This window comes from Fringilla coelebs (assembly GCF_963513975.1).
Source record: "Fringilla coelebs genome assembly, chromosome: 5".
Classification (NCBI taxonomy): domain Eukaryota; kingdom Metazoa; phylum Chordata; class Aves; order Passeriformes; family Fringillidae; genus Fringilla; species Fringilla coelebs.
The window spans coordinates 71,823,626-71,838,961 of NC_140033.1; the positions used below are offsets into that span (position 1 = coordinate 71,823,626).

Genomic DNA, 15,336 nt, shown 5'->3' on the forward strand with positions numbered 1-15,336 from the left:
TCTGTTAAAGAAAGGAGTGTATCTGATTGTGACTGGGTCACAAATGCAGAATTTCAGGTTTGCAGTGTTTAGAATCAGGTGACCCCTGCGGCTCATGGGAAGTTTTAAAGTGTTGTCCTTGTGGTAGTTATGCCAGAATGAGGAGCAGACACGCATCACAAAGAGCAGTGATGCCAGACAGACTCCAAAAAGGAAATGCTGTTATTCCTGACTGTATGAGGAAGAAGAGAGGGCTGATGGAATTAGAAGTCTGGGATAGGCTGGGGAGTGGCACTATGGGCTAGTGAAACCAGAGCAGAGCATACAGCCTGCTCTAGGGCAGCACTTCTGTGCATTTTGGCATGCAGGTTACACCCATTACTGATGTGTGCATACATCCTCATCAAAGGAACTTGGATGCACTGGTAGGGGAGTCCAAATGGAGAAATCCAGGGGTGGCTGCTTTAGAAAGTTACACAGTTATATGTACAATGCACTGAGGAAGAAAACCATCTGCAAGGCATTGGGCATGTATATATTAATGTATTAAATGTTTCTTCCCTGCCCAAAAGGTGAGGAAGAAACATATTTAATACATTAATATCTAAAGGTTATAATAAAGGGTGACTATAAAAGATTCCAAACACTCAACAGCAACTTCCTTGACCTGAGTAACTGTTTGTGTTCTTGGAGAACTGAGGAATGTTGCATCTTACAGGGTAGGGATTGTTTTTGTTGCCACAGAATCATGGAATATCCTGAGTTGTAAGGGACCCACATGTTTGTTAAAATATCAGTAAACTTTTGTTTGTTTCTTTCATTGTTTTTCAACCAATGCTTTTTTGTTTGGCAGAAAATGAGCTGGCAACGCCGCCCTTAGATGGCATCATCCTTCCAGGAGTGACAAGGCAGAGCATTTTGGATCTGGCACGCAGCTGGGTGAGTGCTTTGGCAGCAATGGTTTCAATTGTCAGCTTATAACTTCAGCAGAAGTCAACATTTCTGGTGCTCAGTATCCCAGAGTTCAGCTGATTTGGTTAAATCATACAATCACACAGTATCATACAAATCATACAGTCTGGCTTCCTAGAATCATACTTGGATTGGAGGAGACCTTAAAGATCATTTCATTCCAGTCCTTGCCATGGGCAGGGACACCTTGCACTGTCCCAGGCTGCTCAGAGCCCATCCAGCCTGGCATTGGAAAGGACTTGAAAGGCCATCTATTCCAGCCTCCCTGCAGGGAGCAGGGGCATCTCCCACTGGATCAGATGGCTCAGAGCTGTGTCCAGCCTGTCAGAAACCCTGCTTTCAAGGGTGTCATCCCCTGATGTCCCCTCTTCCCTTCAGCCTGTCAGCTCTACCACACAGCTTGGTACTGCTGACAAAACTGGCTGAGCATGCACTCAGTCCCTTTAACCTAAGGGAGCTCTGAGTGTGCTCATTCAGGGATTCTCAGGAGCATCACCAGAGTACCCACACCTGTCACACAGAACAATACCAAGCTTGTTAAAGCAGCTCCATGCAGTATTTAGCCTGAAAATTCTCATTAAATCCCCTGCTACCAGCACTTAGAGCAAGGAAACAAAGAATTACTGTGCATGACCATAGCTGTACTTCAGTCATCAGCTCATTATTTCTGCATTAATTCTCGTGCCTCCAGCATTGTTTCTGCTAACAAGCATGCAGCCTGCCCAGCCACAGTCTTGCATCATCTCTCTGGTTCCTGTTCCTGTTCTGTAGTGCAGCAATCCAAGAGCTTATTGGGACACTTGGGACTAGATCATGTCTTGAAATGCAGCAAACTCTGCCTTGCTGTGTTCAAAGGCTTTATTGCAGCCTGGGTGAGGATGCTGCACAGCCAGAGGCTCATCAAGCCCAGGATCCTGTCTCCTGGATTTGGCTGGGATCCTGCTCAGAGTGAGATAACAGGAATACCGTGTACATGAAATAAAAATTGCAAAGTCTGACATTTATTATTTTTTCTTGAAACACATCCCTTCAGTTGATTCCTGTGCTTTCTTCAACTCTTGTAGAAGGTAAAACACTCCCAGAATTAAGACTGCAGTGCAAACAGCTTTACTCATACCTGTAGTACAGTTATTTTTTGTATGTGACAGCTGTATGCAGGCTGCAGTGGAATGTTTCACTAGGGATTAAAAAATACATCACACAGATTGGGCTGGCAGGTGAAACTAATCAACAGAATGTATCTTGCTTAGGAACTGTCTGAGAGTGGGATGCACATTGATACCATTGAGTAATTTTTGGACAAATTCATGCTAGAGACCATGAGTAGAGAGATCCAGTGTCCCATAACAATTCTTCTTTGTTATTCCCTAATGTGATACTGATACTGCACCAAACCAGAGGGAAGTGCCCCTTAATCATCAGCATTGCACCTGGCAAGCCACTGGCATCTTTGGAGGGCATTCTTTAGATGAAAATCTATCTTGTGTGACACTGGCATGTTTGAAATCATCACAAGATCATAGTCAAAACTTGACTTAATGTCACTAGGCTAAAAGTCCTATCGGAAATGTTTCAGTGTAGAAAACAAAAGCAGGAATGGGTTTTTTAAAAAATTTTTTACAATTTTCATGGTTGCTGCTTCTTGTGCAGGGAGAATTCAAAGTGTCTGAGCGATACATCACCATGAGTGACCTGACAGCTGCCTTGGAAAAGAACAGAGTGAAGGAGATGTTTGGTGCTGGAACAGCTTGCATTGTGTGTCCTGTCTCTGAAATTTTATATCAGGGCAAGGTAAGGAAATGTCTTTTTTTTTTTTTTTTTTTACACCTTTCCTTCTTTCTCCTGAATTTTATCACCGTTAATTGCAGCTGAAAGCCAAAGCCAAGGGAGATAGAAAAGGTGCGCTGCCTGGAAGGGTGAACTGTGTCAGTGTGTTGTTCCCCAAGTGAGTTACTGGTTGTCAGAAGGGAACTTTTGTCATCTGAGATTTTTCCTAATAGCTGAAAATATAAAATCTCAAGTTTTGGGAAGGTCAAAGAAAACACCAGTTCCCAGCCTGTTTGCAGATGTAGAAAAATACATTCTTCTGCATATCTTTTACTCAGTATTTTTTTTGCTAAGGTACCTGGGAAGGGCAAGGAGAGAAAAGACTTTTACAGGGAACCAAATTTCTGAGCCACTGCTGTCCTTCCTGCTCAAGTTCCTCTCTTGTTCACCCTCCTTGCAGGGCTCCCAGCTCTGGTGGAAGAGCTGTTTCAAGGCAGTGCCCAGCTGCCTTCACCTACAGTTCACCATCTGGGGGATTTCTCCTGCACAGGTGGAATTCCCCAGGCATGCAGACTGTGAAGCTGATTTGGTGCTGTTTAGTCAGCACAAAGTTAGTTCAGAGGGCTGGGGCCAGTGCAGCTGCATAAAGGGTTATGCTTTGTCCACTAAACATGATGAGTACAGTAAATGTCTGTTAGGTGATACTTCCTGAATGAATACAATAGAATAAATGAATTTATATTAGCTGATGCTAAGATAATATGAGACATGGAAGTGCTGAGTGAGAAGTACTGTAAATATAAGTGTTGTAAGTCTGCACAATATACCTTGAAATGAAATACTGTATATTATGTTGCCTCTATTGCCTGCACAATATTCCCTCCATTTTGGACAGATCTCGTGGAAGACTTAGATTAGCTTTTCTTAAACAGGAGCATAACAGTTTAACTTTTCACTGGCTTAGCAACACCCTCCTGTTCTAAAAAAACAACCAAAAACCCAATAAAAAACCCAAAACCAACCACCCTTTCCTACTCCTCCTAAGGAGGGCTAGCCAGCATGATAAATATTTCTTAAAACTTCTGGCAACCATAAGATATTCATATATATGCAAAGCTATTATTACATGTTATTCTCTTTCTCTCCCCTTCTCCCTGTCCTTTATTCCATGCCAGCGCTTGCACATCCCAACCATGGACAATGGGCCTGAGGTAACAACCCGTTTCCTGAATAAGCTCACTGATATCCAGGTAAGGTGTTTTCTCTTCTATGACCAGGTAAAGTAACAAAAGGTCAACGTTTGAAGGGAATGGAAAATAATATTTTTGGTAGTGCTGCTATAGATGGCACCATATAATAATGTAGACCCTTTGTCTAGTGTGATTATTCTGCCAATTTTTTTTCCTGGAGAAAGTATGGTAGAGATGAAGTATAGTATAATTCTTCCCTACTCAGCTTGGAAGCTGGGTAAGAGTTGATAGATCTTACTGTTATCAGTGAAATCTAATCCTGTTGTTAGAGGTTGCTTTTTCAGGGAAAAATACAGGATTATGAAGCATCTTAACCACAATCACAAAAGAGTACAGGTTAATCAGTGAGGCAGTTAAACACTCACTGGGCACAGCCAGCTGATCACCATTTCCATTTATCTTTCCAATCACACACTTCTCATTCTTAAAGCACTTCCCTCCTCTGTCATGTGCTAAATATCAAAGTCTGTTTGGAATCTGCTTTATCTCCATGTCTGGGCATTTCAGGAACCATTTCAGGTGAAGTCAGTGAGCAGCAGGTGATGGCCCTTTTTATTAAAGCTGGATTTTTTTCCCTTATTTAGTGTAGTTTATGATGGGAGGGATTTGGGGCTGGAGAAGAGCTCAGCAACTTACAGAGCCCCTTTATTTAAGATCTGATAGCAATTGCTTGGCAGTATTGCCAGGATTTCTTCAAATTGACTCTGATGGTTTCCATTCTACATTTTTGGCTCCAAGTGTTCTTAGATTTGCCACTAAAATGTTTATGTTCCTGCCAGTGGTCTGTGTCTTTCTCCCTTGAGACAGTGAGCAGTGTAAGTGTATCCAGCCTTTTCCCTGAGGGTCCTTCCATGCCCTCCCTGATCACAGAGGGTCAGAATGGGTCAGGCTGGAAGGGCCCACCAGGGTCATCCCAGAGCACATGGCCCAGGATTGTGTCCAGACAGTTTTGGAATATCCCCAGTGAGGGGGACTCCACACTCTCTCTGGACAATCTGTCCAGTGCTCGGTCCCTGCACAACAAACAAGTTCTTCCTCATGTTCAGGTGGAACTTCTGGGCATCAGTTCCTGCCCCTTGCCTCATCACCCTGGTGTTCCACCACCAGCCAGGCCTCAGGAGGAGGCTGAAGAAGTGTGGATTGTTACTAAACATTATCTTTCTGGGACCTTTTCACTTTACTTGCCTGTTGATGTGGACCTTTTCACCTTTCAGCTGTGCACCCAGTCTGTGTTCATCAGTTACGTACCAGGGGTAAATTTGTTCCTCCTGGAAAATGCTGGACTGTTATGTGTATGCTTAATTCTGGGTTCTCTTCCTTCTTTAAAAAAAGGACAGGAGAGTTAGAAGACATAATCATTGAAAACCATTTTTAAATCATTGATTTTAAAGAGATTGGTGGTTGCTTTCCCATTAAGAGTCAATCAGTGGTTGCTGGTTGTGTTTCTGCACCTTTCTATCTGGAGACATGGGCTCATATCCAGAGAACAATGCTGTGACACAAAAAATAGACTATATAATAATCTGAAAATGTCAGAGGAGAATCTTTGGTCAAGTTCTTCTATATTCTCTACCAGGAGAAAAAAACTCCAGATCTCTTTGCATTATCACTGGATAATTGTTGTATCATTTGGACAATCTGAGGCTATAATTCTGAATAATCTTCCAGTTTTGAAGCATAAAGTGCAGTAGAAAAAGCAGTCAAACACAACTTTGGTCTCTGTGCTGCTCTGCTGCCTGAACTGGAGCGCTGTATCCATTTCAGGTTGAGCCATGGCAATTTATAAAAAAGTAGAAATTCTCAGCACCACCATGTCCTGCATTGAACCTGTGACCAAAGGTGCTCCATATCCACTGTTGTTAGACCAGTTCCCATGTGTAGAGTGCAGGCTGCTTTTTTTATTTCCATATTCTCTTCATTGCTGTGTCTCCAAGCCTGGTTTCATGCAGCTCTCATGCAAGTCTGCCCTGTTCATTGGGATGTCTGTAGATGGGAGCAGCTGCTCAGTGGAACCGGAGCTGGAGTGACAAATTAGAACCTCATGGGCAGAACTGATTCAATTTCTCATGCCAGTTGAGAGGGACAGTGGTGGCACTGCAATGAACATCTTATTTCCTGTCACTGAATGGATTTTATGATTTCTAAAGGCTGATAAAGACTTCAAATTAAAGAACATACATGATATAAATTAATGGTGTGCTTATGAATGAATTAGTAACAGCACACTCTTCCGTAGCTGCTTGGGTTAAAAGACTTAGGGATGAGGTTTTTTCTCTGGGAATACACTCACTGAAATACCACTCATGTTTCTGTGGGTTCACATCCATGCTTTGAGAATAAACAAAGTTTGCTGTGCACTTTAAGACATGGATTAAGCTGCAACTTGGAAGGGATGGATAGAAAATAAGATGTATTACTTAGGCTACCTGTTATTAAATACATTTAAACACTGCAGGCAGAACAGCAGAGAAGAGACATTTAATCAAAGCCCCTTTCTTTCTCTGGACAGTGAAAAACAACCAGGAAAGGACCATGTATGTGTTAATTTTTACAAAGAATGACCTGGAGGTGATGGGCAGTGGAAGAAGGATCAGGTTGACTAGCCTGAGACCACAAAGCCCTTGACAGAATTAAAAATGGAAGCTAAATCTGCTTTTATTTGCAGAAAGAAATGATCTTCATTGTGGTATTGCAGCTTCATTCCCCCTTTAATTCTGGGAGCAGGTGCAAACTCTATCAAATGGCAGCTCAGACTGGTCCCTGCCACAATTTCTGTATTGGAGCATTGGATGATACTGCTGCCTGAAGATAACAAAATTTACAAATAACTGCAGCTGCAGAACAGGAGCAGCAGAATTAATAATGAAAAAAAGAAGTAGATGTGATAATTGTGAAGGGCAGTCAGAGCCTTGCCTGCTGGAGTAAGGAATAAAACATGAACCCACTGAACACCATTCCTTTGTGCATCCAAAAATGTGTTTCTTCTGGCTCATCCTGATTTGGACCTGTTGTCTTTTCCCTGCTTTAGTGGCCTGTTATCACTTTTCCTGCTAATGCAGAACCTGCATTGGAGGAACTTCCTTTTTTCCACTCTGGAGAAATTAAGTGGTCTTTTTAGGCTACATAAAGCCTCTAATATCACTTTTCATTTCTTGGTTGAAGGTGTTTTTAAGCTCCCTGAATATAACACTCTAAGGGAAGGGACTCCCATCTGCTGCTGTCTCTCCACCCCTGAATTATTTACCTGCTTGAGCCCTGTGTGTGTTTTGGGGTCTCTCTGGAGCATTGTTTACAGGCCTTCTGACAGAGCTTTAGAACATGGAACCAGTCTAGCTATCAGAAGTGCTGCCTTGGGGCTGAATGCTCCCCTGGAAGTGGGTATGGCTGCATGCCATAGGTTGCCTTCATTTCTGCCTGGTGATCCCATTTGTTTGTGTACAGAAAGACAACTTGTTTTATTTTGGATTACAGTTCTCCCTAATTGTACTCTGTGGTATTTGTGGTGGGTTTATTTCACATTCAATCAGGATGCTGTAATAAAAAGCCACCTTGACAATAAAAAGAAATAAAATGAAATGTGTTTGTTTATTGGAGCTTGAGCAGGGGCATACTTATGAGTGAATTAGTGAGCAGGCCTCAGGGAGTAACTGCATTAAACTGATGGAAGTGAAGCAGGACTGTTCTGTGTCATCTGTAATGAGTATCAGCTCTGCTCCTTCCTAAACCAGCTATTGTAATATGGGTAAACCAAGCTGTCTTTAGTCTGTGCCCAAATCAAAGTCAAGTAAAGGCATAAAAAATAATGTAAACTACTATCAGAGCAGTGAAAACGAACATTTCTAAGGATAGACCTAAGAAGTTGTCATAAACATACACTGACTCTTTTAACTTTTTTTCTTAAACTTCATTTTTTGCTTTGTTTCAGTATGGAAGAGAAGACAGTGACTGGGCAATGGTGGTGCCATGAAGGTGGCAGAGTTCAGAGCCTCCAGACAGACCTGACATCTGAACAGTGAAAATTCTGTAGCTGCCAGTGTGTAGCATAGTCCCAGTATCAATTTGCTCCCCAGGATGATTGTTTCCACAATCTGGCAAACGTGAACACAATCGTTTTGATTTCTACTGTAATCCTCTTGGTAGAAGCCTGTCTTCTTGGTAGAGGTGCTAAATGTTAGCAATAGAACTTTCCCAATGGTTTTCTTAGTGCCTCCTTATATACAGTCTGGAAACTTGTAAAATGCTCTTCAACTGCTCTTCAGTTTGGTTTGTTTACTGCCTCCACCAACAGAGGATGTTGCCTGTTTGCTGCCCACAGGGTTCTGTTGACATTATTCTGCCTTTTGCTCTGGATTTGGGAACCAAATTTAGCCATACACTCTGTCCTTTCATACCCTGCTTGTATGGGAGATTCCTGAGTTTGCATAGCCTGATAGGTGCCCTCCTACTCTGCCCCCAGAATTCTCTGAGTCAGTCCAGCCTGCAGGATGGTCCCTGTTGGCCTCTTGCCCTTCCCTCTGTGGGGATTTGCAGTGCCTGCTTGGGCAGTGCATCCTCCTAGACATGATTGAAAAGGCTGTGTCAGGCTTTTAAAAATGAGATGAAAGTTCCCCTTTGGCCTAGCAGAGCTGGGCTCTGCAGACACAGTGTTGCCTTCCAGGTGAGTGTCCAGAAAAATGAGATGAGACAACTTTGGCTGTGAAAATGGAGCCATTCTTCACAGCAGCCTTTGGATTGAGGAGTTTCTTCCATCATCCACTCACATAATTTAGATCAGAAAAATGTTTTCCTTGTCCCTTTCACATAGTTGCTCTATCCAGCCTCCATGGACACAGGTACTGTAGAAGGGCCTTCCTGTTAAGGAGCAAGCAGTGCTGTCTGCAGAACATGTCTGGAAGGAAAGAGGCTTCATTCAAACCCTGATTTCATTCTGGTTAAGCAGGTAATTCCTAGAATGCTGCTTTCTCACATGCAGCCTTCATTCTTTGGAAGCAATACAGAGCATGTAGCCCACAGTTGGGGAAGTAACTTCTGCAAATGTTCACCAGCGACCATCCTGTAATATTTATTAGCTCTCTCCTTCTGCACACAGCTTTGTTGAACAGCTTTAAGATACCTCTTGCCAAAAAGGATAACCATATTCTGTATCAATGTTCCAAAGTGCTACTTCAGTATAAAACTGGTGGAACTTTATTGACACTTTATTGGAGTCCTGTAAGAAGTAGAAGTGAAACATTTCTTGTTCTAGTGTGCAGCAGAGATGCACCAGTATTAAGGGAAACATTTAGCACTTTAATTTTTTTAAGACCAACAGTATCTCTCCCATGCTTAATAAGTCTTTTGTAGTTACTGGCTTTTGTTGATGTAGTTTAAAAAGGCAAAATATAATTTCTAGTGGACCATCCATGCCTTATGCAGCTTTTAAAGAGCAGCCTTATGGCTTCCTGTTCATTTTTGGTCACCTTTTGAAGACCCCTCCTTAGCCATCACTTCGTTCTGCTCCCTCACATGATTTTTCCTGCCTTTGGCTGCAGTCCAATCTGCTCTTTAAATGAAGAACAGTTGAAGGTTCTCTCTGACAATGTAACTATTGTTAAAAATTGATGGATAATTTTTTCTTTAGTCTACAACTGCAAGCACAAAATGTTGTTTCACTCACAGTAGCTGTAGTGTTGTGACATTTGAATTTGTATCCTGTGCTGGTCTTTGTTCAGTACCTTACTATGTGTTAGGAGCTGCTGGTAGTCTTTCCTTTTACCTAATTAGTAGTCTTTCCTTTTATTGAATTAGAGGCTGGAAGTATAAACATGGGGAATATGTCAAGGTACAACATGGGGTAGAGAGTTTTATCCAACGAGACCAGTATTGAAACTAAAGAGTGCCTTTAACCAGAGCGTGGAGTGGAGCTCTCTGAAGATTATGTAATGAGCTGCCATTTGTGGCTTACTGGTACTGAAAATTTTATTCTTTCCCTTAAGTTCATCTTTCATTTAGCAGCAAATGGAAAAGTGAAAATATCTAAGTTCAGATGCATGGCAAAATGGTTGTGCAATACCTGAACATCTCAGCTTTGATAGAGTTGATAAATAATACCATATATCAAAAATCCCCATGAAGGCCTCAGTATACCAGCAGCAATCTATTCACTAGGCAGAATGAATAAGGACCAGTTAGAAAATTACTGACATGTAAACCTGAAAGTTGTTAAATTGTTAAATTGGTTAAGTTGTTAAATTGGTTGCAAGTCATTTAACATGAACCAGCTGGTTTCATTTGTTGTGTTTTGCACTGTTTCCTGCACTGACCAGACAGACACCTCTGTTTTTTCTGCTAATGGAGACTCAAAATGAGGAGATTTGATAGTGGAATGACCCAGAGAAATGAGTGGTCTTTTCTCCCAGGGAAGAATGAAAACGTGGAGTGTGTGTATGCTAATTGTTGTATTTAACATCTTGGTTAATTGCCTTGCTCTGTCTGTGTCAACTCAAGGCTGTGCTTGTTTCCAAGTGGAATCCAGGGGAATAGGTTTGAGATTTTAAACTTTGAAACCTAAAGAAGAGAGCTGACAGTTTACCAGTATAGTGCAGGAAATTCTTCTGATGTTGCATGCTGTCCTACTCTGAATTCTGGCAGTGCATTTTATCCCGTTAACCCAAGGAAAGAAATAACATGTGTAAATAACAATCAGTATTTGGTATTGCATTCTCCTTGTTTTCACTTGTAAAATTTAGGAGGGAGCTGTGGTATTCCCTGAGCTGGTAACAGATTGTAAAAGAACATCTGCACATCTTTTCTCCATGTGCCCTATTTGTTTAATTGCAACAGATTTACATAGAAAGAGTATGGTACATCATAACTAGGCAATTATCCATTCTTCATCACTTAGCTATGGCTCTGGTAATTGATCATTTAAGACATAAGATAGTCTAACATTAGGAAAATTTGAAACTGTTCAAAAAAGATCAACAAATTAATATTGTTGTGTGATAGCTGCATAATTTGCTGCAATTATTTAATGTTTAATTGGGTTGATCAAATCAGATTCAGCCTTTCACATGCTTATGTTTTACAAACACTGGTACTTTAAAATGATAATAGTGAAATCTAATTTTCATATGTTCTTTCTTCTCTGCATTCTTTTGATTATTATTTTCAGTATTGAGCATGTCTTTAATTTTCAGTTTGGTTAGCATGATTCATGACTAGGAAAAAAGTCCTTCAAATAACAGAATTTTCATGAAACTGGCATTTCATCCAAGCTGTTCTGGTGCCAAGAATTATGGCTTCAGCAACTGGCATTACTTAACCAGATTGTTAACTGCAGTGAGGGCAAATTCATTGAGAATTGGCAGGGACAGAGCCAGGTGAGGATGCTGATAAAGGTTCCTGGGGTAGATAATCTGTTCAGTCCAGAGCAGGGCAAAGCAAACAAGATTTTCTGGGGTGTAGAAGGGAAGACTGATAGGACACATGCAAGGTAGTGAGATCTCTCTGCCCAGCCATTGTGTACACCTGTTCAACTGTCTCAAGCCAAAATCAGTTACCAGCCACTCCTCCTCTTGGTACATAACCTCTTGTTTGGGTTTGCCTAATTCAACATAGAGATATCATAGATCTTTCCTGTGTGCTTCTTTTTATTATTTATCCTCAGGCATGAAGAATGGTAATTTGGAAAAATGTTATACTTGAAAGTCATTTGGAGTGCAAGTTATTTGAAATGTCTGTCTTCCAAGAGGTAGACAGAAAAACAGCTGGGACTGATCTCAGAGCTGCTTCATTAGAGGAGGAACCCTCTTGAATTCAATGGCCTCTCCAAAACAATCTCATAATCCCAGCAGCTTCCTGAGTGTGAGCTGTCAGTGCCTTGCTCTGGATGGAGCACAGAGATGTGCAGAGCTGGTGGCACAGCCTGGCACACTGGTACACTGCCTTTCTCTGCATGGCATCCACCCTGCTGAAGGTAAATTTCAGTGTTCTGGTGGCAGGCTGGTGTGCTGAGAGGTGGAAATGATGGCTGAGCATGCCCTGAGACAGTTGTTACCCTGGTCCTTGCTGTCTTTCTTTCCCTTCCACACAGACTTGCACCTGTTTTTGGGACTGTTTCAGCAAACTTGCATTCATCTTGCTTTTGGCAGTAGTGACAGTTAAAAAAAGGCAGTTTTTTCATATTCCAGGTGTTGAGGGATCAGAATTGTGCTTCACCACTGGGACATGTAATCCCTGAACAGGCTGCCTCTGACTTTGTGACCCTGGACAAGTTACCTAAACTCTTTCTGACTGCAGAGTAGCAGTACTAACTCTATTCCAGACTTTTGGCATTCCATATCAAATTAAGCTTTCCAGAAAAAGCTTTTTAAGCAACAAGAAATAAACTCCAGTATTTCAAGGATTACATTAGAATAGACTAACTTGGTCATGCAAGGAAAAATGTTTAAATGAGAAATACATTCAAGGTTTGCTGCATAAACCCATAAATGTGTAACAAATGTAGTTCAGAATATAAAAATCAGCGTACAGAATGATCTTGATAACAGAACCTCATCTCAGACTGGGCTATGTTATTGGAATAGTGATGCTTGAAGGAATTATGACACCTCTCTACAAATGTGAAGTCATGAGCATGGGAGTGTTCTTAGAGGTGCACTTGGACATGTAGCACTGGGACAGACCTCTCTATCCATCTTGACCAAAAAATTGCTGAACTGCGATGCTTACCAGTTTGGAAATGTGACAGACTTGTGTTTTACTGTTTTTGTCTCTAACCTCCAGATTTAGAAAAATAATTCATAGGTCCTAAATCACTTAAGCTCAAAAACTTCTTAACAAGTTATTTGTATTTTTAGCCATAAGAGCAGAAGAGAATACTGGCATTGTATTGGTGAAAAATATTGTTGTAGCAGTCCTCCTGGCCATGCCTTGCTGTGAGATGATTCTTATTAGTAGGAATTCCAGAATATTTTCTCTGACTGTGCAAAATCTGAGTGCCATCAATAGTAAATATATATAGGCAAATATATCCCCAGCTCCATAAACAAAACAAACTTGGCCATCACCTTGAGCTAGAACAGTCAGGCACGTTGGGACTTAGCAGATGAGGAGCAAAACTAAATTACAACAGTAAATGGATTTGAAATAAGATCAGTCACTAGATTTGGAATTAAGTTTTGGAATTAGTAGCTCAGATACTAACAGAAGTCTCATTAATTGTACTAGTAAGGCTAACCCAGATATACTAAAACACTATTTTGGGCACACCCAAATATACTAAAAGAATAATGGTAATTATATTCACCAGTAGTACCAGTATGGTTCTCTTTGAACATGAATTTATACTCTTTGCTTATTTTAAAATTTAATTTATCATATCTGATTTTTACCACCATCCTGCATTTTTATGCCATGCTTTAAAAAAAAAAAAAAGTCTCTTAAATTTCCTGTCATGAGAAGATCTTAAGGAAGATTTAAGACCTCGATTTAAAATTTTAAAGCCTTTAAAATACCTGCTGGGTTAAGTTAAGGTAGAAACTGGGAAGACAGCTTTGTGCAAGCCTTTGACTAGTGTTCCAAATGGTTTACCAGCACTGGCCATTTTTGGTTTTTACCAAAGAGGTATGCAGGGAATAGTTGATAAAATAAGTCTATTGCTTGTTTCCTAAGAGTTGGGGAAGTTTCTAAGAGCTGGTTCTCTTAACACTAACTCTGTGTAGTTCCTGGTTCTGTCAGGCTTAGAGCAGTCATTTCAGGGGGAGGTAGAGGAGCTCAGGAGCTTTTCTCAGGCAGTACTGTCTTGCAGAAACAGATTTTCTGTCCTTCTACCATCAAAGTGATCGAGGTATGAACATGGAATCTTTTAAACTTTGCACCTTTTTATAAAAATTTTCATTTTAGAGTTCTGATGCAGTGTTGCTGAACTGTTGTCTTTACACTATCACATTGCAGTAGCTTATAGGAAGAAAGCAAACATTCTTATTCTTTCTGTAATCACCTTCTTTCTGTATGCCAAACCCCCTGGTCACTGTGATTTGGTCACCACTAGAATTGTGATCATTTTGGGTGAAATAACTGCACCCTGCTTGTGCTAAACTGAATGCTGAGTGCTGGCAGCAGGGCCAGAGCAGTGAGTGGGAAATCTGCTGTGTCAGGAAGAGGCATGGCAGGAGCAAGAGGGGAAAATGAAAATACCCCTCAGGCCAGTGAGGCAGGAGGGCAGCAGCACATCATATCCACTCTTGCTCAGTCCACTGAGGGACCAGCACAGGTCTGGCAGGATCAGAGACCGAAGTTGGGATTTAAGTTGGTTTTAATGCTCTTCACCTGCTCAAACACCTCCATCTGTGCCTGCATTTTCAGCTTGGGCCCCTGGATCTTCCTGAAAGCTGCAGCACTTTTGTGTCTTGTAAACAGTGGGGTATTTGGTCAAACAGCTGATGCTCCATTCCATCTAACAGGTCACTGCTGGATTCCCTTCCCATCATTTGTGTTTAGCCCAGTGACAAACACATCACTGACACTATTTCCTAGTCCAGAATGTTCGCAAAGGGCGGATCTGTTCCCTTTGTCTCCCGGGGAGGTGGCTTGGACTCACCTTGGCCTCTGGGTGACAAAATGCAGAAGGTTCTTTGCCATAATGGAGACAGGTTGCAGTTTCATCTGGAGCTGTTTCCAGACAGTTTCTGTTGGAAAGCCACAAGTCCCAATCTACTTAACCCTTGAGGCATTTAGAAGGGTGCAGTAGTGGTCACTGAAATTGTAGTGGGAAATGAGCAGCTTAGGGAGGGAGAAGTAAACACCTCTGAAGGATCTCTGTTTTCTCAAATGCTGAAAGTGAACTGGGTATTTTGCAGGAATCTGAGGCATATAAAAGCAGCAAAGGACAGATGTGTGAAAAAGTACTGGATAAACTAAAGGAAACTCTACCTCATTCTTCTCTAAAGGTTTTTAGAAGCACAACTAAGAGCTCCTAATGGCATTGTTATGTAGTGACCATCTGGCATGAAAGAAGCACTATATTTGTGTGTCTGTACATCCTGTAAGAACTGTATTTTGCTGGCAGTAGAAACAGTCTATACAATTTGCAGTTTTCCTTCATCAAATCTGTATTCAAATGTTCTGTATTCAAATTCAACGTTTCTTTCTCCAATAAAGGAATTTAATTGGCACCTGTTTGTGGCACGTTATGAAATCATGGGTGTTGAGTACAGTAACTAAGTGTAATTATCCCAGAGATGGGAGCTGCTAGGAAAGAAATTCTTGAAGGCTGGATTAAAAGAAAAAAAAAAAAATGTGGATGAAGTGTGGCATGTAAGAAGAGCAAAGCAAGGCTGAAGTGGCAGACATGCACCTACCCTGCCAAGCCTGGAGGCTGAGCCAG

The 15,336-nt window shown here is 41.4% G+C and overlaps 1 protein-coding gene across 1 annotated transcript in view; it reads left to right on the forward strand.

Moving 5' to 3' along the window:
* The window catches only part of BCAT1 (branched chain amino acid transaminase 1), a 57,278-nt gene extending 42,160 nt beyond the window's left edge, over positions 1–15,118 (forward strand). The window contains exons 8-11 of the mRNA XM_084206664.1: positions 833–918; positions 2,602–2,742; positions 3,894–3,968; positions 7,894–15,118. Of these exons, the coding sequence (XP_084062790.1) occupies positions 833–918; positions 2,602–2,742; positions 3,894–3,968; positions 7,894–7,935 (344 nt within the window). The 3' untranslated portion in view covers positions 7,936–15,118. The remainder of the gene's footprint in view (positions 1–832; positions 919–2,601; positions 2,743–3,893; positions 3,969–7,893) is intronic.
* The last annotated feature ends 218 nt before the right edge of the window (positions 15,119–15,336 follow it).